This window comes from Miniopterus schreibersii, assembly GCF_964146895.1.
Source record: "Miniopterus schreibersii genome assembly, chromosome: 17".
NCBI classification, from domain to species: domain Eukaryota; kingdom Metazoa; phylum Chordata; class Mammalia; order Chiroptera; family Miniopteridae; genus Miniopterus; species Miniopterus schreibersii.
In genome coordinates this window covers 28,402,717-28,429,733 of record NC_138117.1, presented here as the reverse complement: position 1 = coordinate 28,429,733, position 27,017 = coordinate 28,402,717, and the positions used below count along the sequence as shown (strand labels likewise).

The 27,017-nt window shown below is 35.3% G+C and overlaps 1 protein-coding gene across 1 annotated transcript in view; it reads left to right on the top strand.

Moving 5' to 3' along the window:
* The window catches only part of UBE2W (ubiquitin conjugating enzyme E2 W), a 48,471-nt gene that overhangs the window by 16,237 nt on the left and 5,217 nt on the right, over nt 1-27,017 (top strand). Inside the window, exons 2-5 of the mRNA XM_081116652.1 lie at nt 486-577; nt 6,946-7,048; nt 16,410-16,565; nt 20,050-20,125. Of these exons, the coding sequence (XP_080972778.1) occupies nt 486-577; nt 6,946-7,048; nt 16,410-16,565; nt 20,050-20,125 (427 nt within the window). The remainder of the gene's footprint in view (nt 1-485; nt 578-6,945; nt 7,049-16,409; nt 16,566-20,049; nt 20,126-27,017) is intronic.

The window sequence follows — 27,017 nt, the reverse complement described above, 5'->3', positions numbered from 1 at the left end:
TATTTAAAACTTATTCAAAAGTTTTTTGCATGACAGGTTACTTGTATAATTCCTCTGGAAAGCTTGTCTGTCTGAAATGACATGTTCTTTAAGGGTTATGGAGAACATTGGTATTTATAATTGAAAAGCAGTAAAAGAAACACTACCAAAACTCAGCACTTATAACCTAGGCTGAGACCTTACAACCACCATGGAGTAGCTATGAAGTTTTGTAGGTTACTGGCTGCTCTTCATAACCACTTTACAGCATCAGTTTTTACAAATATATTTAGAAATATCTTGACTATAGCTTGTGAATTATAGGACAGACAATTGAAAGTTTGAATATTATTAAGTTTATATAAAATATATAGAAGATGTAAGGTGTTTATAAAGGAAAAGGTATGAGCATTTGGAGGAAATTTAATCAAGGATTTCAGACTGTATAACTAGAAGGGTATTATATTATAACAAAAAAGTACAAATTATTATTGATTTTTTTCTAGAAACGACTGCAGAAAGAACTGTTGGCTTTGCAAAATGACCCACCTCCTGGGATGACTTTAAATGAAAAGAGTGTTCAAAATTCAATTACACAGTAAGTATTTAATTTTTAAAGTACTTATTTGTTTTATTATTAATGTAATGTATGAATGTATACTTATTTTTTTAAATACAGAATTATTTTCATATTTTATCACATTCTCTTTAAGTAGTAAGTACAATTAACAGACCTTATTCTATGCATGAAAAAGTGAAGGGTGGAAGGGAACACAAGTATTCTCTCTAACTCAGCTCCTTCCTTAGGAATGGAGAAGTGTCTTCCCAGATATGATACCAAGAAGAGTAGAGAGAGACGCGTCCCTCTCATAAAAATGAATTTGAATTAGTTAGAAATGTTTTTAAGAGTATCATTCTAAAATCTCACACCCCAGTATGGTCTGTTCTTACTATTCCTTTGATTTAATAGTTCTGTTAGATAAGGGTAAATGTTCTGAAATAGGGGAAAATTTAAAATAATTGATCCTTTCCTTAAAAAAAAAAATCTCCAAAAAACATAAAAGGGATAGGAGCCAACAAGATAAAAATTTACTATAGATCAACTTGTAGGACAAATAGGACAATTAAAATATTTAGTGATGTTCTAGGTCCAGAGAGCAGAAGTGACTAAAATTTACACACCCTGTGGACATACTCATCCTTCCAGAGGAAACAATTTTGGTTACCTTTCACTTTGACATTTGAGTCATTAAGACATGAGTCAAGCTTTAAGAACAGGAATATGGACAATGAAAATGTTGATGTTTGGATGGATACACATATTGGTGTTTGAAAATGTAATACACATCTCTAGTTCTATAACAATCTCTTTAAAACAGCTGGGTTCTCGATTGAGCATTTTTAGGTTCACTGCAAAATTGAGCAGAAGGCACATAGATCTCCCATATGCTCTCTGCTTCCACACATGCACAGCCTCCCCCATTATCAACAGCCCCTACCAGAGTGGTACATTTATTACAATTGATGAATCTGCATGAGCACATCAAAATCACCCATAAGTCTACATTTGGATTCACTCTTGATGTTGAACTTTCTGTGGATTTGGATAAATGTATAATGACATGTATATCATTATGGTATTATACAGATTATTTTTACTGCTCTAAAGATTCTGTGTTGACCATGTAGTCATCCTTCCTTCCCTCTGCCCCCTCCAACCTCTGGTAACCGCTGATTTTTTTTTTTTTTCTTTTTACTATTTTTTTATTGATAGGGAGAGGAAGGGAGAGGAAGAGAGAGAGAGAAACAGAGAAACATCAATGATGAGAGTCATTGATTGGCTGCCTCCTGCATGCCTCCTTGCTGGGGATTGAGCCCTCAACCCTGGGCATGTGTCCCAACGGGGAATTGAACCTCGATCTCCTGGATCATACATCAGTGCTCAACTGCTGAGCCATGCCAGCCGGGCAGCCACTGATCTTGTTATTGTTTCTGTAGTTTTCTCTTTTCCAGAATGTGATATAGTTGGAATCACACAGTATGTTGCCTTCTTAGATTGGCTTCTTTCACTAAGTAATATGTATTTAAGGTTCTTCGATGTTTTTATGGCTCTCATTTTTCATTTTTTTCAAAATATGAAAATGGAGCACACATTTTGTGTGTATGGCATTTGTTCTATGTAATTTAACAAGTAAGATGGATTATACTCTGTTTTCATCTTTTTTTCTCTCTCCCTTTGTTAACCTACCTCAATATCCTGTAACAGTTAGTCTTATAGTTCTCAAGGAAATTGGTTAATCTATTGCTTCCTCTTTCAACCTTTAGTTTTTGGGGGGTGGAGCGTAACCACACAACACAATGATTTATAAAAAGTTAAAAGAATGTTTTACATTTTCATAAATAAACAAGTAGTGTACTACAAAGTATAACTCAAATCAGCATTACTTTAAAAAAATTAATTTTATTGGGGTAACATTGGTTCATAATATTATATGTTTCAGGTATACAGCTTTATAATACAACATTTGTATATTTCATTGTGCGCTTACCACCTAAAATCTAGTCTCCTTCCAAATATTTGACCCCCTTTACCCTCTCCATCCTCCCCCAACCCCCTTCCCTTCTAGTAACCACCAAGCTGTTGTATCTATGTTTTTTTGTTTGTTCTTTTCTTGCTTTTTGTTTTATATCCCACATATGAGTGAAATCATATGGTTCTTTTCCTTTTCCATCTGACTTATTCCATTTAGCATGATCCCCTCAAGATCCATCCATGCTGTCTCCAATGGCAATATTTCATCTTTTTTGTGGCTGAGTAATAGTTCATTGTATATACATACCACATCTCCTTTATCCAATCATCAGTCAGAGGACACTTAGGTTGTTTCCTTGTCTTAGCCACTGTGAATAATGCAGCAACGAACATAGGGATACATATATCTTTACAAATATTTTGGATAGATACCCAGAAGAGAGGTTGCTGGGTTATATGGTAGCTCTATTCTTAATTTTTTGAGGAACCTCCATACTGTTTTCTATAGAGGCTGCTCCAATTTACATTTTCACCAGCAGTGCACAACAGTTCCTTTTTCTTCACATCTCAACACTTGTTATTTCTTGTCTTATTGATAGTAGCCTTTCTAACAGGTGTAAAGTGGTATATCATTGTGGTTTCGATTTGCGTTTCCCTTATAGCTAGTGAAGTTGAGCATCTTTTCATACATCTGTTGGCCATCCGCATGTCTTCTTGGGGAAAGTGTTTGTTCAGGTCCTCTGCCTATTTTTTAATTGGATTGTTTATTCTTTTGTTGAGTTGTATGAGTTCTTTATATACTTTGGATATTAACACCTTGTTGGAGGTATCATTTGCAAATATCTTCTCCCATTTGATTGGTTGCCGTTTTGTTGATATTTCTTTTGAAAAGAGCATTATCTTTGAGTAACCCTGTCACTTAGAGACTTTTGTCAGGCAGTAACTTTTCTTTTAAAATAACATTGTGAATGAATGACAAAGTTTTATTATCTTTTGTCCATTATCCAGGATATAAAAATAGTCTTGTAGATATCAGATATTGAATAGTTAAGTGGGATTATGTGGGATGTGGATATGGATAAGGAAGATGATGAAAACACATAAAACTTTGTAGAAGACATTATGGTAGCATATATTAAGACTTTAAAAAACATGAGTATCATATCCTTTGACCTAATAAACCCCTATGCTGTGTTAAGGAAGGAACAAAGATATAGAAGGGTTGACTTTAGAATTAACTACAGTTGATCCTTGAACAGTGTGGGAGTCAGGAGCACCAACCCCCATGTAGGCAGATTTCCACATGTAACTTATGACTCCCCAAAAACTTAACTAGTGATAGCCTGTTAACCAGAAGCCTTACTGATAACATAAATAATGTATCAACACATATTTTATATGTTATGTGTATTATATACTATATTCTTACACTAACGTAACCTAGAGAAAAGGAAATGTTATTAAGAAAATCATAAGGGAGAGAACGTACATTTACAGTACTGTACATATTTATTGAAAAAATATTCACGTATAAATGGACCTGTGCAGTTCAAACACGTGTTGTTCCAGGTTCAGCTGTGTACTCATTTCAACATTATTTCTAGGGACAATTTGGAAGTATTATAAATATTAATAGTAGGGAAATGGTTTCTCAAGGTAGTATAGTGAAGTGGCATCTCTTGAGTTTTAGCCTACAGTCAGCAGATAAGGCAGAAGTTTTGTTTAGTCATAATTACCTTTGAAAATCCCTTAGAGAGGCCATATTGGCATGTATCCTGTCTTAATATACCTACTTATGCTGGTTTTTCCTTCAGAGGGGAATAGAGATGGCTGCTTCTTTGATTAGGAGCCATGAATATGTGAAAATACCTATTTAAACATTAGAATCATAGAGCAGTAGCTACTCACAAGAAGTTAGAAACTGAGATGTCTCCCATCTCATCCTTACTCTGGGGTGTGTGCTTGTGATTGGAATCATAAGCACTGATGATTTGAATTTATGTAACTTAAGTTTGCATGTAATGCAACTCTACTAGCCTTCAATACCATTGATATAGAAACTGCCATGCAAAATAACTAGAATGAAATGTACCCCCAAAAGTTAAACACTAGTTATCTGTGGGTGATTTTTTTTTAAATTGATTTCAGAGAGGAAGGGTGAGGGAGAGGGAGAGAGAGATAGAAGCATCAATGATGAGAGAGAATCATTGATCAGCTGCCTCCTACTGGGGCTTGAGCCCGAATCCCAAACATGTGCCCTCACCGGGAATTGAACCATTCATGGGTCGATACTCAACCACTGAGCCATACCAGCTGGGCTGTGGGTGACTTTTGTTTTGTTTATACTTTTTCTAAATTTTCTATAGTAGACATATTTTACTTTTTAATTAGTAAAATGTTAATTAAAATTACACTGTACAATGGAAAATTATGCCTTTTCTGACCTATCTCGCTTAGCTGTTGGAGGAATTACTGAGGTATTTGCTTAGCTATTTAAAAACTGTAGCCCTGGCCAGGTGACTCAGTTGGTTGGAGCATTGTCTGGTATACCAAAAGATTATGGGTTCAATTGATTCCCAGTTAGGGCTCCTACCTAGGTTGAGGTTCAATCCCTGGTCAGGAGGCCCACAGGAGGCAACCTATCTCCCTCCCCCCCTCCCTCCTTTTTTTTTCTTTTCTTTTTTTCTTTACTTCTTTCTGCCTCTCTTTCTCTCCCGCCCCTCTAAAAAAAAATCATTAAAAACATATCCTTCAGTGAAGATTTAGAAGAAGAAAAAAGCTGTGCTTGGATAGATCACATATAAGTTTATTGTATCTTAAATTATAAACAGAATGAAAGGGCACCAGGAAGTCCTGAGTTTTCCTCAAAATATCACTCTGCAGTGGGTGTCCCAAGTGGAGGGGGGTAAACAGGATTTTGATGGCTAGGAAGGACTTATCTAGTTTGTAAAGAGAATAAATAGGTTTTAGATTTTGTTTTTTAGTGCAGCTTTTGCATTGTATTTAATTTACTGTGTTCTGGCTCTGGTGTCAGGAATGTGCTAAGGGTTCTTTTGCATGTGCAATGTTATTTATCTTTCCAGCAACACTTTGAAGTGAATCTTTTTTTTAATATCTGTTTTATAATTGAAATAGTTAAAATGGGAGAGGTAAACAGCTTACTCTTGGCCACACAGCTAGTTAAGGGGCAGATCTATCTAATTTCACTGTAAAATATTGCCTCTTGGGTCTGTGGTCATATCTTTTTTTACCACGTATGGTATTCAGTATGCATTCTGAAAATGAGCAGCCATGCTCTTAAGAGTCTGTTTGTGTTCAGTGATTGCTCTGAGAGAATAGGCACATTTATTATTTTATATACTCCTAAATCCAAAGCATGTGGGGTGATGAATAGAACCTCAAAATTGTCCTCAATCTTCTTTCCTTTTGTTTCCCTGCATTTAAAATAATACATTTTTATACCTGAAAGCATAAGATTGAAGAAATTGGCCAGGTGTACAATAATTACTGTAAGTGGCAGCTATATAAGTATATTTTGTATACCACCTCTTTTTCTTTTCTTTTAAAAAAAAAAATGGGGGGTGGAGTAGAGAAATAGTTTGATAGCAATGATGAAGGGGCAGTATTTAGAAGCAGAGTGGACCAACGTCATAAGAATGAGTTCCTAATATATATCTCTCTTATATTCATGGTTTTTATATATGGAAACAAAGTAAACTTGCATAGATACCATAGAAATCTCTTCTGGGTTTTATTAAACAGTTGAGACAAAGTAAGAGACATAGGGAAGGCCATATAGAGCTTTGAAGACCCATCAATAATTGGACCACTGTCAACTTAGCTATCTTTTTCCTAATTAGTCTTTAGAATACCCATGAGAAAGTAAGTCTGACCACTGTAATTCTCTGTAGTCATTGCTGACGCCTACTCCCCCCATTGCTTCTAAAATAATTGATATCAGAATGGCAGTTGATTAGTTTGATATTATTTATAAAGTTTTTTTAGTCATTGTAGCAATAGTCTTGAAAAAATAAGATAGCATAAATTGAGTAGGAAGAACACAGGCTTTGCTGTTATCACCCTGAGTTGGGTTTTTATTTTGTTTTGTTTTTCATTTATTCATTCATTCTTTCTTGTTTGTTTTTTTGAGACTTGGGATAAGATTTGGCTCCGTCCTCTGCTAGCTGTCTGACCTTGATCTAGTTATTTAACACTTGAGTGGCAGAGAAGGGACTAGGTCCAAGAGTGTGAATGCCTACGTTTATAACTGTTGGAAGGATGAGTTTATAACTGTTGGGAGGATGACATGTGCTGTTACACACCAATGCCTCATATCCCAGTGCCTGGCATAGAGGAAGTTCTTGGTGTTCTCTTTTCTCCTTCTCAACCCAACCCCATTTATCTGAAGTTTTAATTTTTTTTTTCTTTTCTAGGTGGATTGTAGACATGGAAGGTGCACCAGGTACCTTATATGAAGGGGAAAAATTTCAACTTCTATTTAAGTTTAGTAGTCGATATCCTTTTGACTCTCCTCAGGTAACTGTCTTGCTTTTTAAAATTTCATTATATTTTTAGATAATAGCAAAATGCTAAATTAGTGATTTTTGACTAAGAAAAACTTTGCAAAATAAATTCATTATAGTTATGTAAATAGATTTCTTACCGTAATATGATCAGGAACTTATGAACATTTTATGTTATTGAGATTAGGGCCTTGCTACTTTTGTACTTCCAAGAATTTAAGATTTTCTTATCCATAGATGTTAGTGAAAAGGGGGGTGGAAATCTGACCCATGCCCATGGATTGTAGGACAATTTAGCATTCTGGAATAACTAGGCATTTGTTCCTAGATAAGATGATAGAACAACATTATAATGAGGCAAGTGCTTTGTTCAAAGGAGCACTTCTTTGATTTTTGAAAGACATGCTGTCTTTGCAACTTTTAGTACTGTAAGAGCAAACTATATTACAAGGTGTTAAACGTCTAGACCTGAGCCCCAAATCTGATCATTGTAATTTGAGGCACTGTCAGTTTAGTTAATGCCTTAATACGTGGACATGGGAAAATGGTGGTAGAGGAACATTGTTTAACTGGGTGAATGATTAATCATTGGAGGTTAGAGAAAGGGAGATCTAAGATGACTTCAGATTTCTGGCTTGGTAAGAGTAAATGAGTTACTCATAGTGTCAAAATGATAAGATTTAATGCCAACTCTGTCTGATGTTGCTAGGTAATGAGGTGTTCTGGATGATGAAATTTCCCAAATACCTGAAATTCAACCTGTTGGGTGCTAAATATGCTATTTTTAAGGAAAATCATATCTCCTTGCCACTTTAAATAGAATTAGACTGTAATAATAAAAAACAAAAGCAAATGTCCTCCTCTCAGAAAATGATCTTCACTTTTTGCCTTTTGGCTTATCAGCATCATTGCTGACTTGAATGCTTCAAGGCAAAGGGGTTTCAGGTATGTGAAGGAAGAATACAACTAACCAACTTGGAAGCTTTTGACTATGAAGATACTAGAGGCTTACTGTGGGAGTTCACACATTTTTCATCAGGAAAATACTATTTCTGTAAACATGAAACTTATCAAAAGTGTTCTCTAATCCTTAGTATTTATTTGTAAATCAGATATCAAACTTAAGCATCATTTGAATTTCTTCTTTAATATACAGGCATTTCTAATAAATTCCCTCTGTCATCTTATCTCATATTCTTTTTATTCTTTTTCTCTGGTTGTACTTCTGATTTTGGGAGTTCTCCAAGTTCTTTATTCAGCTCTCCCTTATTCTTCTCACTCTTCTCTGACTTCTTCAACCATCTTAAGAAGCTGACTCCCAGGTCTGTGTACAACCTCTTCTTTCTGAGGTTTAATTTCACTTCCATCTTGAACATCTCTTCTTGAATAACTCCAGACACCTCAATTTAACACATCTAAACTCAGTCTTTTTCAATTACAAAATATGGGGGAAATTTTTTTCCCTTTGGGTTACTGTCCGCCTATCTACTTATGTTAAAATTCTTCCCTTTCCCGCACCCTCAACACAGTTTTTCACATCCTTTTGTGGTCACTCTGCTCTTACCTTACTGTCAATGTTATAGTCCTAGTTCTTTTCACTCCTAGCCATCCTTTCACAGTACCATTAGATTTCTTTGAAGTTGCAATTACCTCATTGGTTTTTACATGTACACACAGAACACACCACCACCACCACCTTTCTCAGTAAAACCTCTGATGGTTCATTATTTTCTGTCAGGTCTAAAATCTCTTAAGCTTAGTATAGGTCGTCCCTTTATGTTCAAGTCTGAATTTAATAACGTTAGCCACGCATTACCTCCATGCATTCTACTATATAGTAATATTTATATTATACTTCATAATGTAACATCCATCCTAATTTTATCTTTAACAGCTCTTAATGAAGAGGTTAGGGGGAGATGGGTTCATCCTCATTTTTTAAGTGAAGAAATTAAAGCTTATACAAGTAAAATGTCCTGTTCATGGTTTAAAAGCTACCTAGTAGAACAGTCACAACTCAAACCCAAATTACTTCTCTTTTATCCTGCCAATTAGGAGTGCGTAGTACCAGCATGGAAAAAAATGCCTATTTATCTGTTCTGTAATGTCACCTCTGGAAGAGAAAGATCATGTGTAGAATGATATCTTTGAAAGCTCCAGGGCACTTGTTCCCAATTTCTGGAGTACAAGGATTCCGTTTTTAACATCAATTAATTTTGTAGTCTCTCCCATGTCATAGAAGTTGCATATTCTAATATCAATGATTGAGAACATGACAGAGCTACTCTGAGTCCAGTAATACTTTAAAATTATTTTTCAATCACATCATCTGTATGGTCATAATGTAATTATAACTGGTCTAACAAAAAATGCTTGATATGCATATAGATTTCAAGATTTTTGCAACAACAAACTTTGCAGAGGTCTGGGGCAGTAAATTTCTCCATTCAGCAAAGATTGCATTTGATGAGACCTGCAAACACTGGGACTCGTTGGATAGTGTCTTAGTACTGTGCAATGAGCAGTACTAAATTTACCACTATTTACAAGAGTAGAATTTGGGGAAATATCCCTAGAATAGACCCATCTCAGTGTGAAATTAATACTTTGGTATCTGTGAGATCTGTAAGACCATACATAAACGTTATAGTTTGCTGTGTTTTTCCCCTACTAGTTATAATTAATTTCTCACATTATTTCACCTTATAATGAAAAAGCCGCCCATCTAAAATACGGTGTTTGGCCCAGCTATTTGCTTTAAAGAAAACAACAACAAAAACATTTTAAGTTAATATGGGAGCCAAAATGAGACACCTTTTCATCACTGGTTTCTGCGAATGTGCACTTACAACCAACCATACAGAAAATAAAATAATTTTGTATATACCACTTTTCTGTGCTAGGATGCAAATAATTGGTTAATTTAACGTGTATTGAGCATGAATTGTGTGCCAAATATTTTAGAGATGGGAGAGAATACAGAAATTAAAGAGCATTGGCCCTGCCTTGTAGTCTGTTTAGTATTTGGACAGGTAGACATTTATTCATTCATTTTGTAAGTATTTATAGAGCACATAGCATAGGACAGATCCTGTACTAGGTATTGGTGATTCAGTGGTGAACAAAACTGAAAAGAAAAAAAATCCTGGGTAGTTCGCATTCTTGTAGAAAGAGATAGACAAACAATAAATAAAATACATATAGTACTGAAAATGGTGGGGTGGGGAGTAGAAAAGAGGAATGAGGGTGCTGTAGCTTTGGGAAGAGTGATTAGGGAAGATTTCACTGTAAAGGTGGCATTGGAGCAGAGATCTGAAAGAGATCAGTGAGTGAGCCGTGTAGCAGGTGAGGGGACGAGCAGGTGAAGACAGATGCAAAGGCCCTGACTCCATTGGTTGTATAGTGGTCCCAGGAGTGGTATGTAAACAAGAGGGAGATTGTAGGGCATAGAGCAGAGGTAATTTGGGCTGAAGGATTCATCACAAGTTATATAGGACATTTATAGCCCATGTACAAAATTTGACTTTTATTCTGAAATGAGAAACCTTTAAGATTTTGAGCAGAGGAATGGCATGATCCCACTTAAAAGGTAAAAGCTGGCTGTTGTTTAACAAATTGACTGTTGGGGGACACAGGTGCAGGGGGACCAGATAAGCTATTGCTATTGAAGTAGTCCAGAAAGGATAGCAGTGGAGGTCATAGAAGGTGCCATATTTTGTACCTATTTTAAACATTAAGCCAATGGGATTTGCTGATGGATCTGTGTGGAATGCGAGTGAAGGAAAGGAGTCAAGGAAGTCTCCACAGTTTTTGGGCTATGAAACGAAGTGTGATTGTATGCTTGGGAGCAACAGAGAAAGCAGTGACCGATTTAAAGTAGAATGAGGGGGGCAAAGAAAAACCTGTTTGCACTGGAACTTAAGGGACAAGAAGAGTTTATGTCAAATGTGGGGCAAGGCATGAGAGGACATGGCCTCTTCTGAGATCTGTGAGCATATGTTGTAGTTTTGTGTGCAGATCATGGAGGGCTACAACAGGAGATGAAATGAGAGGATATATGGGGGCCTGTCAAAACGATAATGTAAAGGAGTTGGAAATTTCTCACAAAGGAATTGGGAGGTACGGTCAGTTTCCATCAAAACTATGACGTCTTCAAGCTCAGTGTCTTCACTGTTTTGCTTCTTTTCTACCTCCTCTACATTCACAGCTCTTCCTGCGAACATCCACTATCTTAGACCCCTTCCTCTGTAAGAGCATCCTATTTGAATGAAACAAATCTGAAACACATCTTTGTCATCTTGTAAATGTCCCAGTTATATTTGTTTTTAAGCTTTCAACTAAATTTGTTGAACAAATTTTAGACATTTTAGAAATAGGAGGGGGAATATTTTTTAGGAGAAAGAGGACACTCTCTCTTTAGTTTTGAAACTATATTGATGCTAAGAACAGTGCTGAAAATATACTTGCCTTGACTACAAAGCTTTAGAAACATTGGGGCAAAAGAGTAGTCATTTCTCCTTCACCCTTATTCCCGTCCTCTGCATGCCCCTAACATAGACATTTTGTTTGATTGTTCAGAACTCCCTCACTGCGGAGATCCTGAGCCTATACTCTGATTTTCCCTGCTCTGTCATGTGGGATTAAGCTTTCCAAAGTCTTAATAACAATTTCTGTTGCCTTAAATTATCTGGTACCTAGGATACCTGACAAGGAGAAGGTGGACAGTGAACCCTATTCATTGAAGCCTTAGAGGTAAAGTGGAGGGAAGATACAGAAGATGGTAGGCTAGAAGAACATAGGGCATAAAGGAGAGAATGAGTACATGTATAGCTGTATGGTCATGGTAATTATGAAAGATGGGGAAAACTGTTAATGCTGACTCTGCCAATACATATTAGATGACCAAAGGGAAGAAACGAATTGAAAACTATGTTGAAAGTTTAACCCCCAATCACTTTCAGAGATTCACCATTTATACTAGACTACCTGTATCATATATTATACATAATTAGATACTTGATTTGGTTTATTACAGTAAAATCTCTTTGTATGTTCAGTTTTTATAGTTACACATTAAATATTTCATCTTATAATTTTCATCAGAAAAAAAAGCATTCTCTCACATTGTCCCTGTAGAAATCTTGGTATTCATATTATCGATTGGCAATTATAATTATAGCCTGTTTTGTACTGCTCATCTATATATGCTGTTTTGACCTACCAGATTAGATGTCTGATTTTATAATTACCTCTAGAGCAGTAGTCTGAACACAGTAGTGTGCCTTCCTTGTGGTAAGACTTCAGTATTGTGAGGTTGAGTTTGATGCTTGGAAATCTTATATAGGAGTACCATTAATTTCATATTAGAAACACTTAGCTAAACTCCATCCTTTATTTTGTCATTATTGGTGGCTTTCAGTTTAGATTTTAGTAGTTTTATGACAGTACATTCAGTACCCAAAGGTTGGCTTGCTTAAAATTTCAGGTTGGATGTGGAATATACATACTTAGAAAATTATATAGATCCTGGGCACAATTCTCTCTTAAATCTCACCTGTTTTCTTGAAAATGAGCCACACTGATAGGGAGATGTTTGGAAGTTTAGAGACATCTGAGGACTGCTTTAATGCAGACTGAGAACTTCAGATGTGGTTTACATGCATTAGGCCTAAGCTCCTTTTCTAAAATTGTGACTTTTATTTCTATCACATATATTGTTCTTAAACATCTGTAATTTCATTTTAATCAGTTTGATTTATGCTATGGGGAATGTGTGGAGTATCTGGTTCCTGTTTAATCTATATGACTAGTTTGTACCTGAATAAATTATTTAAAAAATAAATAAATTAGCAACATTCTTACTCCCTTTGGTTTCAAATTCATTGTATTCAGTTGTCTTGTCAGATTTGTTTTAGATAGTTTTGTCAGCTACTTGGAACTCCAAATAAAAAGTTTTGAACTCTGAAAATAGCTTACTCGTCTCTTAAGTTTTTAGAACCTACTTGGCTGCATTAAAATAACTGAAATATACATTTCTTCCTTTGCCTTCTACTGCGCATTAAGTAAATGAGGATGATTAAGAGAGTGATCTTGAAGAAGTTCAACCTTGGTTACTCTCCCCATCACATGCAGAGGACCAGAATAGCAAAGTTTACATTAAAACAGCCTGTGGAAACTACTTACCAGCCTTTTACATGAATAAACTGTTGAAAAGTGTTTTGTTTTGTTTTTTATTTCAGGAATTCATCTCTGGCATGCAAACTCAGCCTTTCCATGTTTAGACAAACTTCTAAAATTCTGTATCTGGCAGGTTAGGCCCTAGGGGTTACCTATAGTATGTACAACTAATTCATTCCCCTTGTTTTTATGGTTGCTAAAAGTTTCAGACCTAGCTGCGTTTGCCCTGCATGCAGCATGTTAGAAAGCCCCCTGGTTTGTTGTGGTTTTTTTGTTAGTTAACCCTTACCCAAGAATATTTTTTTTCCATTGATTTTTTTTTTAAAGAGTGGAAGGGAGGGAGGAAGGGGGAGAGAAAGAAACATATATTGATGTGAGAGAGAGACATTGATTGGCTGACCCCTGCATGTGCATGGAGCAGGGCAGGGGATCAAACCTGTGACCCTTCGGTGCATGGGCCAATGCTCTAACCACTGTGCCACACCAGCCAGGGCTTTTTTTTTTTAAGGGTTGCTGAGATCTGATTTTTTATTTCAGTCCACTCATACTTCAGAGCTACTCTGTTGATTTCTGGGTCTTCTCTGCTTTCAGACTGCTGCTTCTGCTTCAGGTGTCTACTGCTACTTGCCCCTTTCCTTTCTCTTCTCATTCCCTTTTGATAGGCGCATACTTCTTGGCTCCTAGACCAAGTGATTTGGTTTACCATCATTTCTGTCCTAGAATACTGCTTTCCTTCTGCTCTGTGAATTGGCTAATCAGAGCATGCTGTGGTGACGTTTGTGTTTGGCTGGCTGTGTATTTTCCTTGATGGTTGCTGATACGTTGATTCTTTTTTTCACCAAAGAAGATAACTTGGCAGTTCTTCGTTTTTGGCACTTTTCAAAGAACTATTCTACTTGACTTATTAAAAAAGATGTTACTGAAAAAGAAATACCCTTTAAAAAAATAATTGTGGTCAGGGGATAAGCTCTTGGACAATGCTTGCATTCTTAATAAATATATCCTGTTGGTCACATGGCATTTTCTGGCAAAATGAATACCCAAAGCAGATGCACATTCTGTGAGGTTTGTTAACGCCCACTGTGAACATCTACAATGTTGTGGGAATATCAAATGCATGTCATAATAGACTACAGTTCATATTGATAAAAAATATAATTTTAAAAATTAATTGTGGATAAACACAAAGTGTGGAATTGCAAGACCATGTAACCAGTCATTTCCTTTTGCAGAGCAGCACTTTCTTTTAGCAAAAAGTGATTTAAAAAGGCATTAGCACTGGTAGATAGAATGAGATAAATGGCATACTTCTAACACAGCTGTGCCCAAGTCTTTCAGAGGGGTTTCTGCACTTGGCAGGAAAAGTAACTTGATGTCTCTTATTTTGAGATTTTACTTTTATTTTTCAGCTTTATTTTAGTTCTCTTCAGTGTGAATGGAGGGTGAATGGCCAGAATTTAAAGAGAGAGAAAAAAAGTGTTTGTAAGGGCATTCCTTTGAGAAGAAAAATCCTTTTTCTGTCTTATATTAGCTTCAGCCAAGGAAATGAGTCCCATATGTTAGTAGTGTATTTGAAATAGTAGAGAACTCCTACTTGTATGAAAGAGTGCTTTGTTAAAATGTAAATATTTGTAAGATTGTAATAAAATTAGTTTTGTAGCTAGCTGTTTAAAAATAAAAGCAAAATCCTAGCTTATGGTAATTTTCCACAATGTGTCCTATATTAAACTATGGCATACCTTACTCTGACCACAGCTACTTCACTGGCTCTCTCTTTTTCTTTAAGTGGGGGAAAGGTATGCCTAGAGCAATATACAGTGTAAGGCAAAAGTGGTTTATAGTTGTTTGTAAGGAAAAATAATACAATAATTAATAAATAATAATATAAGAATAATCTGTCTTTCGCTTATTTACAACTGTAAGCCTACTTTTGCCCCACCCTGTGTTTCATCAGTTTCTGTCGTAAATTAAGGTAAAGTTTTTCCCTACTAAGATTCTGCTATATTCAGGTGTGAAGCAGTTTGCAGTACTGAGAAAGATACTGAAAGTCTTGTTTGGGAACTACTGGTTTATATTTGATGAGCTTTATAAAAATCCCACTATATCTACTGATTCAGAATCTGTAAAAATGAGGTCCTTAAATTTGTATTTTTAGCCAGATCTTCAGGTAATTTTTTTAAAGGCCAGGTCAGGAATTAGAAATAAATACTAAACAGAATAAAAATGGTGCATCTTATTGCAGCATAAAATTCAGTTAAAGACTGGTGAATTAATTTTTATATCAAAATTAATAATTTATTATGAAGTAACATATAAGCATTCTTAAATATAAGACTTCTACTTTCTTTGACCTACTTTGCACTATGTTTACAGATTCCTCAGTATATATGGACATACTCTCCTGCCTATTAAGATGCTTAGGTAGATATGTATAAGAAACTACTGTTAGGGTATTTGTTGAGTTTTTAGGGCAAAGGAAGGAAATAATAGATTGATTACCTTTCAAAACAGTGGTGAAGCAAGATGGAGAAAGAAAAAACTATTATAAGAATTGAGTAAAAGAAAAGGCAGAGAAAGAGCAAGTAATTGGGAGACTCGTTCAACCCCTCCCCCCCTTTTTGGGGGGTCTAGGCACCTAGTTATTTGCTGATTAATAAGTAGTAATTTGTGCCCATCATAATGGATGTGTGAGCTTAGAGGAGGTGGAATATATAGCAGTCATTTCCTTTTGCATATAGCACCTGAGGTGATAACATTGTTACGGGTGGAAGGGGTGTTCTTCCCAACTGTAACTCATTGTCTCACAATTGAATACTTTCTGCTTGAAATTTTATTGTATTGATGTCTATATGCGGAGATCAATGAATAGAATTTGAAAAGCCATTCTTATAAATGGCGAGTTGTCTTTCATGAGTTTAAAAATACATGGTAATTTGGACATTTTTATAGGGGTTTTGTAAAAAAATATAAAATAGATAACGGGGTTTTTTTGTCTCTTTGACATAGGCATTCATACAGTTGAACCCAGCATTTACTGAATTGATGGGAGAAACAAGCAGTTGTTTATCCTGTTCCTGGCACTGATTTTGTTTGTTTTTTATTTGGTTTTAAAAATACTAAGTTATGTGGAGAATATTTTAAATTTTTTTTGGTAATACAGAATATTTGAGTGTTAATGGAATTTTATTCTTTCTTAGGTCATGTTTACTGGTGAAAATATTCCCGTTCATCCTCATGTTTATAGCAATGGTCATATCTGTTTATCCATTCTAACAGAAGACTGGTCCCCAGCGCTCTCAGTCCAATCAGTTTGTCTTAGCATTATTAGCATGCTTTCCAGCTGCAAAGAAAAGGTAGGACTTTTCAGAATTATTCCAGGTAATATCTCTTCTTTCAGTTTAGGTAGAGAAACTATTTTGGTACACATTTTATTTGAAGGAAGGTCTTAATGCTTTTTATTATAAAGTTATAGGGAATGTCATGTTTAATAATAGATTGGGAAGTTATTTTGATAATCTTTCATTCCAAATAGAAGTCAAACATTGTTTTATATTTCTTAAACAGGAAATAACTGCAGATGTTCTAAACAATCTGAATTTTATTTTCATAAACATGCACAAAAGTGTATAACAAATTCTTGCTTCTAGATTTTACAGTGGAAAGCCCCAGGAACAAGCTTCATAGGGAGCTCCCCTCTCCCCTCTGCTGGCTCTTACCCTGTCAGTTCTTCTTCAGGGCATTTCGCAGGAACCAGAGCTTTGTTATCATAATGATTAGGTTGCAGAAGGAAGACTAGATTACCAGTAGAATTTTTAGGACTTTTCCTCTTACTCTCCTTTACAAATCTACAGATTCTTTGTCTGATGCAGAGGAGAAAAGACCAAAAAGAAAAGTCACGTGAGTTAAATTTAGGATATCTTTTTAAAGTCCCTAAATCCTCTGCATTTCTGGTCCTCTTGTCACTCCTGCTTGAGGGTTAGTGCAGCTCAATGTTCCTGGAGCTCTATGGTTTTAAAGCCTTACTCTTCCCCATGGGAGTTTCCTTTGTATTCTGTTTACAGAAGAAACAAACTTACCTTTGAGATTAGAGAGCTGAGAGGTTATTTTCCTGTTCTCTAAATTGAACTATCATTTTTATTAAACAGTACTTTATTTTTAAACGGTACGTTATCTAGACTCAAACACTTTAAGTCACTATTTGCAAAGTAAGTTTCTTGGGATGTTATCTCCATAACAAATTTCTTGATGTTAGGTTTAAAAAGAAAAAAGGGGGAGTTTGTTCAACTAGGCATGGGAAATAATGGGTTGTGTTTTTTCAAATTATAGCATTAAGAGCCCTTAATATGCAATTTTATATACCATATAAGAAAGGAAATTAACTTGGGCAGTTAAACTTGTGACACACTATTAGTTAAGACATGCATCTCCATTCAGGAATATTAAATGTGCAGGAAAAATGTACATTTTAGAAGAGGTGAAATAGGGTACATATTATTTAATGTTAGTATCACTTTTTAACTTTAGTTTCCTCTTTGCTGTTGGCTTTTCTAAGCTGCATTTTAAGGCTACACTTGAGCTTTTGTTAACCCCGAGGGCTTTGGAAACAAATCTTTCTCATTTATTACTTTCATATTTTCTCCTCCCCCAACCCACCCACAGCACACATACCAGTTTTAAGCTTTAAGTGTAGAGCAGAGCAGTTTGTGACGACAAGGGCTTCTATGTCCCTGCTCATGTTTAATGTCTATAGAAAGGTGAGGTAGTAACATAGGATTGAATAAGAAAAGTTAAGAGATGAATACCAGTGATGTCTGCACACATAGCTTCTCATGCTTGATGATTATTAACTTTTGTTAACATTTAAATATAATTATTTATTATTAAAAACTAGAAAATGACTATTCTCTACCTTCTTCATCTTTTTCTAAGCCTCACCATGACCCTCACATTCTAGTGGTTTGCTACTATTTCTTGCATACTTAGTATATAAGACTAATCATTCCATTTAAATTATTGATAAACTATATTACATAATATAAACTAATACATTCAGTGAGGATGATCTGGAAGTCAGAATTCTGGCAGCATTAGTTCTGTGAAATAAGAAATTCAGCAAACGTTTATTAGGTACCTACTATATGCTATTTTTACTGTGCTAAGGAGTAGGTTACAAAGACAAAGAGGAAACTTACTTTGACATTGAGGGGATCTAGCTTCAAATAAGCTTTACAAAGTCTTTTAAATACTTACCGAAAACTCTTCTAGTAAAACAGGTGAATTTTATTTTGTGGTGGACATGGTTGTGTGAGTTTCACTTTACTAGTCGACTCATTGAATACAAATTTTCATTTTTACTATAGGCATTTGAGAACTTTGATTCAGTTATAATTCTTTTGTTTCAGTTTCCCTTTTCATAGTCAAGGAGGTTTCCTAAGCTGAAGGCATTTAATCTATTATTTCAGTAGGTTTGAAAAGATTGAAGACAATTTCTGATATTGAGACCAGGGGTTTTTCAGTAATCTACCCTTTATTTTCAGTCCCCTTATAATATAGATAGTCCGAACTTCCCAGCCTGTACTCCATTTCTAAACAATTTTGGTAATCTGTCTTTTTATATAGTTTATTTTTTCTAAGAACCCAATCTCCTTGATCACTTATCAGTTTGGTTGTATTCTTGACTTAACCAAATAGAATGAGTGGCTTATTTTCTTTCTTAAATGTTTTTTTAATTGGGTTCTAATTAATATACACATAAAAGTAGTTTATGAAATTATTTGCCATAGTAGTAGCAATTTATTCCACATGAACACTGGTTATGACTTTGCAGGCCAAGCAACAGCAGACCGTCTATTCTTTGAAATAGTCAGGCGTCTAATTTCCTAATATTAATTTTTCAGGGATTTCCTTAATAGGGTAATCTTGGGATAGTTGTTGGACGTCTTATGTTCTACTCTTCCCTTTTGTTAAATAATATTAACTCATAGAGGCATTATGAGGCTCAGCTAAGATCAGAGTCATGTATGTGAGTTTTAGAGGTGAGTTTTCTTTCCTGCTGTCTAGGTAATCCTGCTCTCCATTGCTTTTTGGTTGAACCTATCCTATTATCTACAAACCTGCCCTCAGTGACTTAGTACAGATTTGACATGTTTCCAAATCATTAGTGTCACATATTTCTTGTGTCTAATCAATATATAACAGTTTTCAGGATAATTCTCTTCTATAACCTATCTTCATTTTTGGCATCACTGTTTCTGATGTAGCTCCCTTACAGAGCTGCCATATGTTTGGAATATGGTGCTAGTCAGGGCATATGTACAGCAGAAATGCCAATATATCTTTTCCCCTTTTTCTTCTTATTTGGAAACTGAATACTTTGGTCTGTCCTTGGTGATCTTACAGAAAAGCAGTAATCCTTTGTGGAGGCGTAGAAGTTGCATTAGTTCCTCAGACAAATCTAATTAGGTAGACTTTTTTGTTTTAATTAGCTCATAAAAGTAATTATTAAATTATTTCTAGGGAGATAAGATAAATGAAACCAAAATTTTTTACAACCTAATGCTGCCACTTTTGGTTGATTGTCATTCTCTAGTGATTACTGGATCCTACCCCACTGGTACCTACCCCAAACTACACCACACACCCCTAGATTTTTAAAAGCAGTTTCAGTGTCAGGAACCTGTATTCCCTAGGATTTCTTTCAGTTAATGCCATCAGCAGTTATATTGTTTTTGAATGCATTTTGTAATAATTTTGCAAAAGTTTTTGTTAAAACTATCTTTCCCTTATGTTTTTCTGTTTTACAACTTCTTATCTATTTAAACTCTTTTTTGGTTTCAGAGACGACCACCAGATAATTCTTTTTATGTTCGAACATGTAACAAGAATCCAAAGAAAACAAAATGGTGGTATCATGGTAAGCAGTTTTATTTTAGAATAATAACTTTTTAGCATTTTTGGTTTGAAAGGTTATATATCTGTTTGCTTGAGAAAAAGAAGGAAATATAACTGATGTTGGATTTTTATAATATAGAGAAAATTCTTTAAAATACTTTAGGATATTTTATGGGTAAGTTAGACTAGCTTCTTAATGGGGCACATAAAATCATAACCATCATAAAATTGTTTTAATATTTTGAAACTACCATTTTATTACAAAAAAGAAGTCCTTCATAATCTTTAGATCAAATTAGAGCTAGTGATTGGGAAACCTGCTGTTTGAAATAGAAATTTTGATTCCTGTATACTCCTTCAGTTCTGGTGCTGCTCTCTGGGAGGGGGCACTACATTGTTAGAGCTGACCCATTAAATTAAAGAAAGTGCTTCCTATTCTAGTAGTTATTCTTCAAAAAGTATGAGGTTCTGCTGATTGTAGCTTTATGTACTCTCCATAATTTTAAATTTCTCTTGTTCTTTGTGGGGGGAGGGTGATGGTAGTTTTTTTAATTGAAAGCTGCTAGCACCTTTTCAAAACTGACCTTACTGCTTCCCTAAAGAGATGTTTAAAATTAAAAACAAAAAGTTTATATTCTCAGTGTACTTTTTGAGGCAAGTGAACAAAACCCACTCCCTGTGACTTTGTATACATAAAAGCATTTCCTTTGTTTTGCTTTTTTAAAAAATGTTACCTAATAAGAATTAGAACCAACAGAACTAATGAATAGGAATGGAGCCTTTCCCCTTACCTTTCTATCCAGTATGAAATCTGTTACCTCAGTTAATTCGAGTCCATTAAAAACTTTTTAAAATTATAGGCATTCTTGCCCTGGCCCATGTGCTCAGTGGTTTAGAGTGTCGGCATGCACCAAAGGGTTTCGAGTTCACTCCCCACCCCCAGTCGGGAGGCAACTAATGGATGTGTCCTTCTTACATCGATGTTTCTCTCTCTCCCTGCCCCCCTTCTCAAAAGCAATGGAAAAAATATCCTCGGGTGAGGATTAACAACAACAACAACAAAAAATTATAGCCGTTCTCTAGGTGTTGAAATAAAAGATGACTAGAGTCAATGCAATAGCAATATTCTGGCAGTTACGGGTTAGTAAGCACAATGAAAGAAGAGCCGCAGAAATAGGGATATTTGGTATAATGTTAATGAGAAATACAGAAACCTAGAAGAGGAAATAACAAAACTTTTAAGAGCTGTGGGAAACTACTTTGATGAGAAACTAGTATTATTTAAAAAAATTAAAATAGCCCAGCCGGGCATGGCTCAGTGGTTGAGCATTGACCTAGGATCCAGGCGATCAGGGTTCGATTCCCGGCCAGGGCACATGCCCAGGTTGCGGGCTGCAGCCGATCAATGACTCTCTCATCATTGATGTTTCTGTCTCTCTCCCTCCTTCTCAATTCCTCTCTCTGAAATCAATAAAGATATATTTTTTAAAAATTAAAAAAATTTAAAAATTAAAATAAAAAAGCATATTCTTGACAAATTATAGGTCTTATGTCAGTCAGTAAAAATCTAGTGGAATGAATGATGGTGTAGGTGTTTTAAAGGTTTGGAAAAAAATGACAGGTGGAAAATCAGTTTGAATTTTGAACTAAAAGATAAGGAAGGAAAATTAATCTACCAGACACCAAAACATATTGATGCAAGAATAGACATTGAAATATAATTACTCTTTTCTAGGTCTTCTCGTAAGTATGTAAGATTTGTATATATGGTAAATAAGGTGTCACAAATCAGTGAGAAGGGAAACAATTACTTAGTAAGCACTCTTATTAGAGAGTTAGTAATCATTTTGTGAAAAAAAGTATTTACATTTTCATTATATATAAAAAACATCTGTAAATTGAATTAAATTATTTTTTTAATTACAACCATTGAAAAGGTATTTTTTTAAAGTTGGGTATTAACTCTGGAAGGAAGCATTTCTGAAATTAAAGGATCACAAAGAAATTAAACATTTAGTTATATGAAAATGTAAACCTTTTATGAAAGCACCAAAAACCTTCAAATCACTGTCACTATAAAGTTAAAAAAATTGTTAAACATCATTTTAAAAAAAGTTAAACATAGCTTATTAAAAATAAAGGCCATTTATGAAAGTTGCTTAAGCATAAATACAGTTAATTAAAAGCATAGGCAAAGAAACCCAATACACTAAAATAATTACAAATTTATTATTTTGAAACATTGAATTGACAGAGTTTTGTAAATGAGTGCAGTGCTGGAATGAAGGGTAGAATAAAATAGTGGTCTTACTTGCTAGTTGGATAGCAACTTAATGTAGTCCTTTAAGGAAGCTCAGCAATATTTACTAAGTGTGAGGTTTAAGACCAACCTTTTGTCTTAGTTACTAAACTCCAGAGAACTCTTCCTAAGAAAATCATCTTTAACACAAGAAACATTTTATGCATGAAATGTTCAGGGGAACATTATTTATAACATACACTCTGTTCCTCATCCTCCATGTTGCCTCTCCACATGCTCTTTGCCTGGAATGAATCCTTCCACACACACCCCTCTCTTCTTGGGAACTCCTTCACCAAAGCCTTGTTGGTTACCCCCTCCTTTAAGTAATTTAATAAACTTTATTACTGTGCCTAGAATGCTAGTTTTAGTTTTTGAGGTATCCCCAGGTCATTTTGACATAGCTAGTCACTTGAGAACTCTGTTTCAGGGATTCTTAGCTATAAAAGGACAACTTTCCAAATAAGATGCATTGATAATCAGACTTCAGGAATTCTTAGCACTGAAGTTCCACTAAAACTTTTAACAAGATCCTACTTTAATTATATGGCCCTATACTTCAATTCACATTGCTGACTTTTCTTTTTTTAATATCCTCTTGCCTTGTAGGACCAAGCACTATGCTATCTCTTTTTGCTGTGCCTTTAAAGTGTCAAAGTTCCTAAGATAGTGGTCATTTTATTTTAGACTCAACCTCACTAATAGAAAAATTCCATTGTCTTTTCTAGTGTTTTTAAACCAAGTGTTAAATTTTGAAAGGAAATTGTCTTAGAGTGGTGAATTTTAAAAATACATCTATTTTTAAAGTATAACTCTCTTTTGCCCAGCTGGAATGGCTTAGTTGGCTGAGCCTCATCCTGTGCTCTGAAAGGTTTTCGGTTCGATTCCAGGTCATGACACATGCAGAAGACAACCAATCAATGTTTCTCTTTCTGTCTCTCTTCTCTCTTCCTCCCCTCCCTCCCTCCCTCCCTCCCTCCCTCCCTCCCTCCATCCATCCATCCATCCATCCATCCATCCATCCATCCCTCTCCCCTACCCCCTTCCTCTCTCTAAAAATATCCTTGGGTGAAGATTTTAAAAAAAGAAAGAATAACCCTCTCTACCACTATATCCCACCCTAGTGTTAGATGGTATATGTCCCTTCCTTATTCCCTGGTAGGAAAATTTCAAAAAGATAATCATCTTTCAAGCTCTCTGATGCTGTCTTATATAGTTGAAAGTACTTATGAGAAGCCCTTTATCTAAGAATACTTCCAGAATTTCTTATTACCTGCTTTTGAATAAGAAATGGAGAAAAGTCACAATTAATTCTCTATAATAAAATACACTTCATAGAAGTTATTTCAATAGAGTTAATAGTTTTTATCTGTTACTGAGAAATCCATACTTTCATAACTAAACTAGAAAAGTCTTAATAGTTTAAGGATGGATCATCTCTAAGTTAGCCAAAAAGTACCAAGAAAATAGAGACTTTTTAAACAAAATTTACTTCTTTCTTAATGTAAAATAGTCCAGGGTTTGTACAGGAATTAATTTTCTCAATAAATAGATTAAAAGTATTCTCTCTTCCTCTCCCTCCCCCTGAAACCAAATTAGCCATTTTTAAAGACACTGGATTCTAATTCAACTAAATCGTGACTATCCTAGTCCAGTCTCAGTCCTGGGACAGTATCCTAGTCCCAGGAACAGATGGTTTTTTTCATTCACAGATAATTTTGTTTCAAACATCCTCAGTTCATTAACTTACAGTGACCATTCTTATGTCAGTGTGTTTTCTGCTCCTGCTTGAACCCTGCATGCTTAAGTCATCCCCTTCCCATATTCACCCTTAAATCAACAATTGTTTTTAAAAATATATCCTTACTGATTTCAGAGAGAGAAAAGGAGAGAGAGGGAGAGAGGGAGAGAGAGGGAGGGGGAGAGAGAGAAACATCAATGATGAGAGAGTCATTGATTGGCTGCCTCTTGCATGCCCCTGACTGGGGATCAAGCCCTGACCGGGATTCTAACCTCAGTCGCCTGGATCCTAGGTCAACACTCAACCGCTGAGCCACGCCCAGCCAGGCTAAATCAACAGTTTTGCTCTACGAGTGAGCCTGATGTGAAATCAAAGAAGGCTAATATTAGTATATACTTTGTGGTGGTAAAGCAACTGCTCTGTCATAGATGTGGGTGGATACGTGCAGAGAATCTTCTTTGAACTGTTTCTTCATCTTTAAAAAGCTGAAGTGTTGGCAGCTGTGTAGCATATAGTGTCTTCTTTTCACACTTATTTAGAGTAACAGTTATGGGCAATATAAAAAATAGCCTACCTTGACATTGTAGTTGAATTTGGAAAGTCTTATCAAAAGGGTAATCATACTCAGTTATAAAACAGAACACATCAGGTTTTAGAGTTTTGCAGGTGTTAGTTTTTCTGCTTAGCTGCTTTAGTTCCAGAAGATCTTCATTGATCATATTCTCTTTATAACACCAAGTTACCAAGTAATATGGTCTTTTGTTATTCCTAATTCTGAAGGGGTTACAAGGTGAGACCTACAAAGCTAAACAAAAAGATCAGACACTAAACAAGGACATGATTGGAATTGGATGAACTCCCTGAAACACTGTTTCAGTTTCTAGAAACAATGCAGAATTGTAGGCCTCAGGTATCAAGCTCCACAGTGGTGCTAACCAACATCCTTGGGTCGGCCAGGATGGGTCAAAAGTTTAGTAATCAAGGAGGCAGGAGAGGTTTTGGATTTAGATTGGTGATATATGTGTACTTCAGAGGGGGCTTCTGGATGCAGGATGGAGGCACAATTAATGACAAACAACGAATGCGAAATTTAGTTCATCTACTGGTTTTAGAAGATGACTCAGCTGACACCAGAATTGAGCTGCCAGATACTTCCAGTGTTGGGTTCTTGAAAAAAGCCTCTCTCTCAGCTTAAATTTGTGATTGTCCACATTATTAGTTACTATACTTTGAAAATTATCCCCGTCACTGCTACCGTACTATTAATTGTCTTTGTATACATTATAGCTTACATAGTCTGTGCCACGTAATGATGTTTCAGTCAACAGTGTTCCCATAAGATTATAAACTCATAATCTTTAATACTGTATTTTTACTGTACCTTTTCTATGTTTCGGTACTTTAGATGTTTACCGTTGTGTTACAGTTGCCTACCATACTCAGTACAGTAATATACTGTACTGGTCTGTAGCCCAGGAGCAGTAAGCTATAGTAAATGGCCTAGGTGTGTAATGTAAAAGTCATTAATATGTGAATACATATTCTTTATTGTTGCTTACTTGAAATTGACTAAGGTAATATCTGCATTGGGATGCAAATGTTTTATGTCGATAAAGCAGGGTTCCATATGCTTTGAAAAAATCGAGTTGAGACAATAGTGTTAAAAAAAATACAGGGACCTAACCAAAATAGGTATTTGAACGGTTTGTCTCAGCATACTGAGGGGCTGTGGGATTTACCTGTGGTTCAGAGCTAGAGTGTTCTTTAGAAAACAGGTCTATATCCAGTTCAGTGTACAAGTGAATGAATGATTGAGCCTCACATTCTATGTTATAAAGTAGACATAATTGTTCTTGAAAAAGATAAAAAATAATCTTTTTATGAGATTATAAAACTTTCAATGAGCCAGCAGCCAACTAGAATCCTTTAATAATACCCATCTGTTTTCTGGGATTACTATTAAACATTCACAGCTTAGTTTCATAAATTACTGCTTTCTACAGATGGGAGTACAGATGTGTGGTTACTGAAGCATTTTTCTTAAGGTGATAGATTATTGAACTATATAGCTTAAGAATGCTCTTGAGTGTTGGCTCCAGAAAACTAGGCTTATAGAAAATAAATCGGCATAATGTTTAGATGTTATATTCAATAAACTGAGGAATTTGTAACTTTTGAGTAGAGGAATATATTTTGCAAAACTATAGACTACATTCTGGTTCCGTTCAGCTGAAACATTTTCTGTAGGATTATAAGGAGATACAGGAACATAAAATGAATCTCAAACTAGTATTAACAAACTCCTTTTCTCCTTGCCTTATAAATTCATAGATTATCTACATTAGTTGTGAACCTTTTTATTTGTGCTACCTTTTTGGGTTACAAATCACTTTCTAAATTCATAAGTCCAAACTTTTATACTCACTTTAACAGTCTTTTGCCAGTCTGTAGACAACAGTCTGTTGTCTACTCTGAAATCTGTCTTGAATCAGTTCATCAAAGGAAAACTTTAATTCCCTAAACTGTTGAGCGTCAAATCTAACTGTAAAGATTGATTTTTGTCTTTCTTGGAGGTAGCATCCCACTTCATATCTACTGACCTTATACTGCATTCTTTTTTTTTCTAGTCTTCTGTCCCTGGGAATATCCAGGGAGATGGTTTCCACTGTAATCTGGTGGTTCTTATACTCTGGGGGAAACTAAATGACCTTCTTCTAATATAGTTCTCTCTCATTCATGTTTCCCAGAACCCAGTGAAGTTAGCCATGGTAGGTGTCACCTGTTTGGAACTAGTAATTTGTATATTCTATTTGAGGGTATAATTTTAGTAGGGCTTCTGCAGTTCCAGGAAAAATTTAAATGGTTAGTAGATTT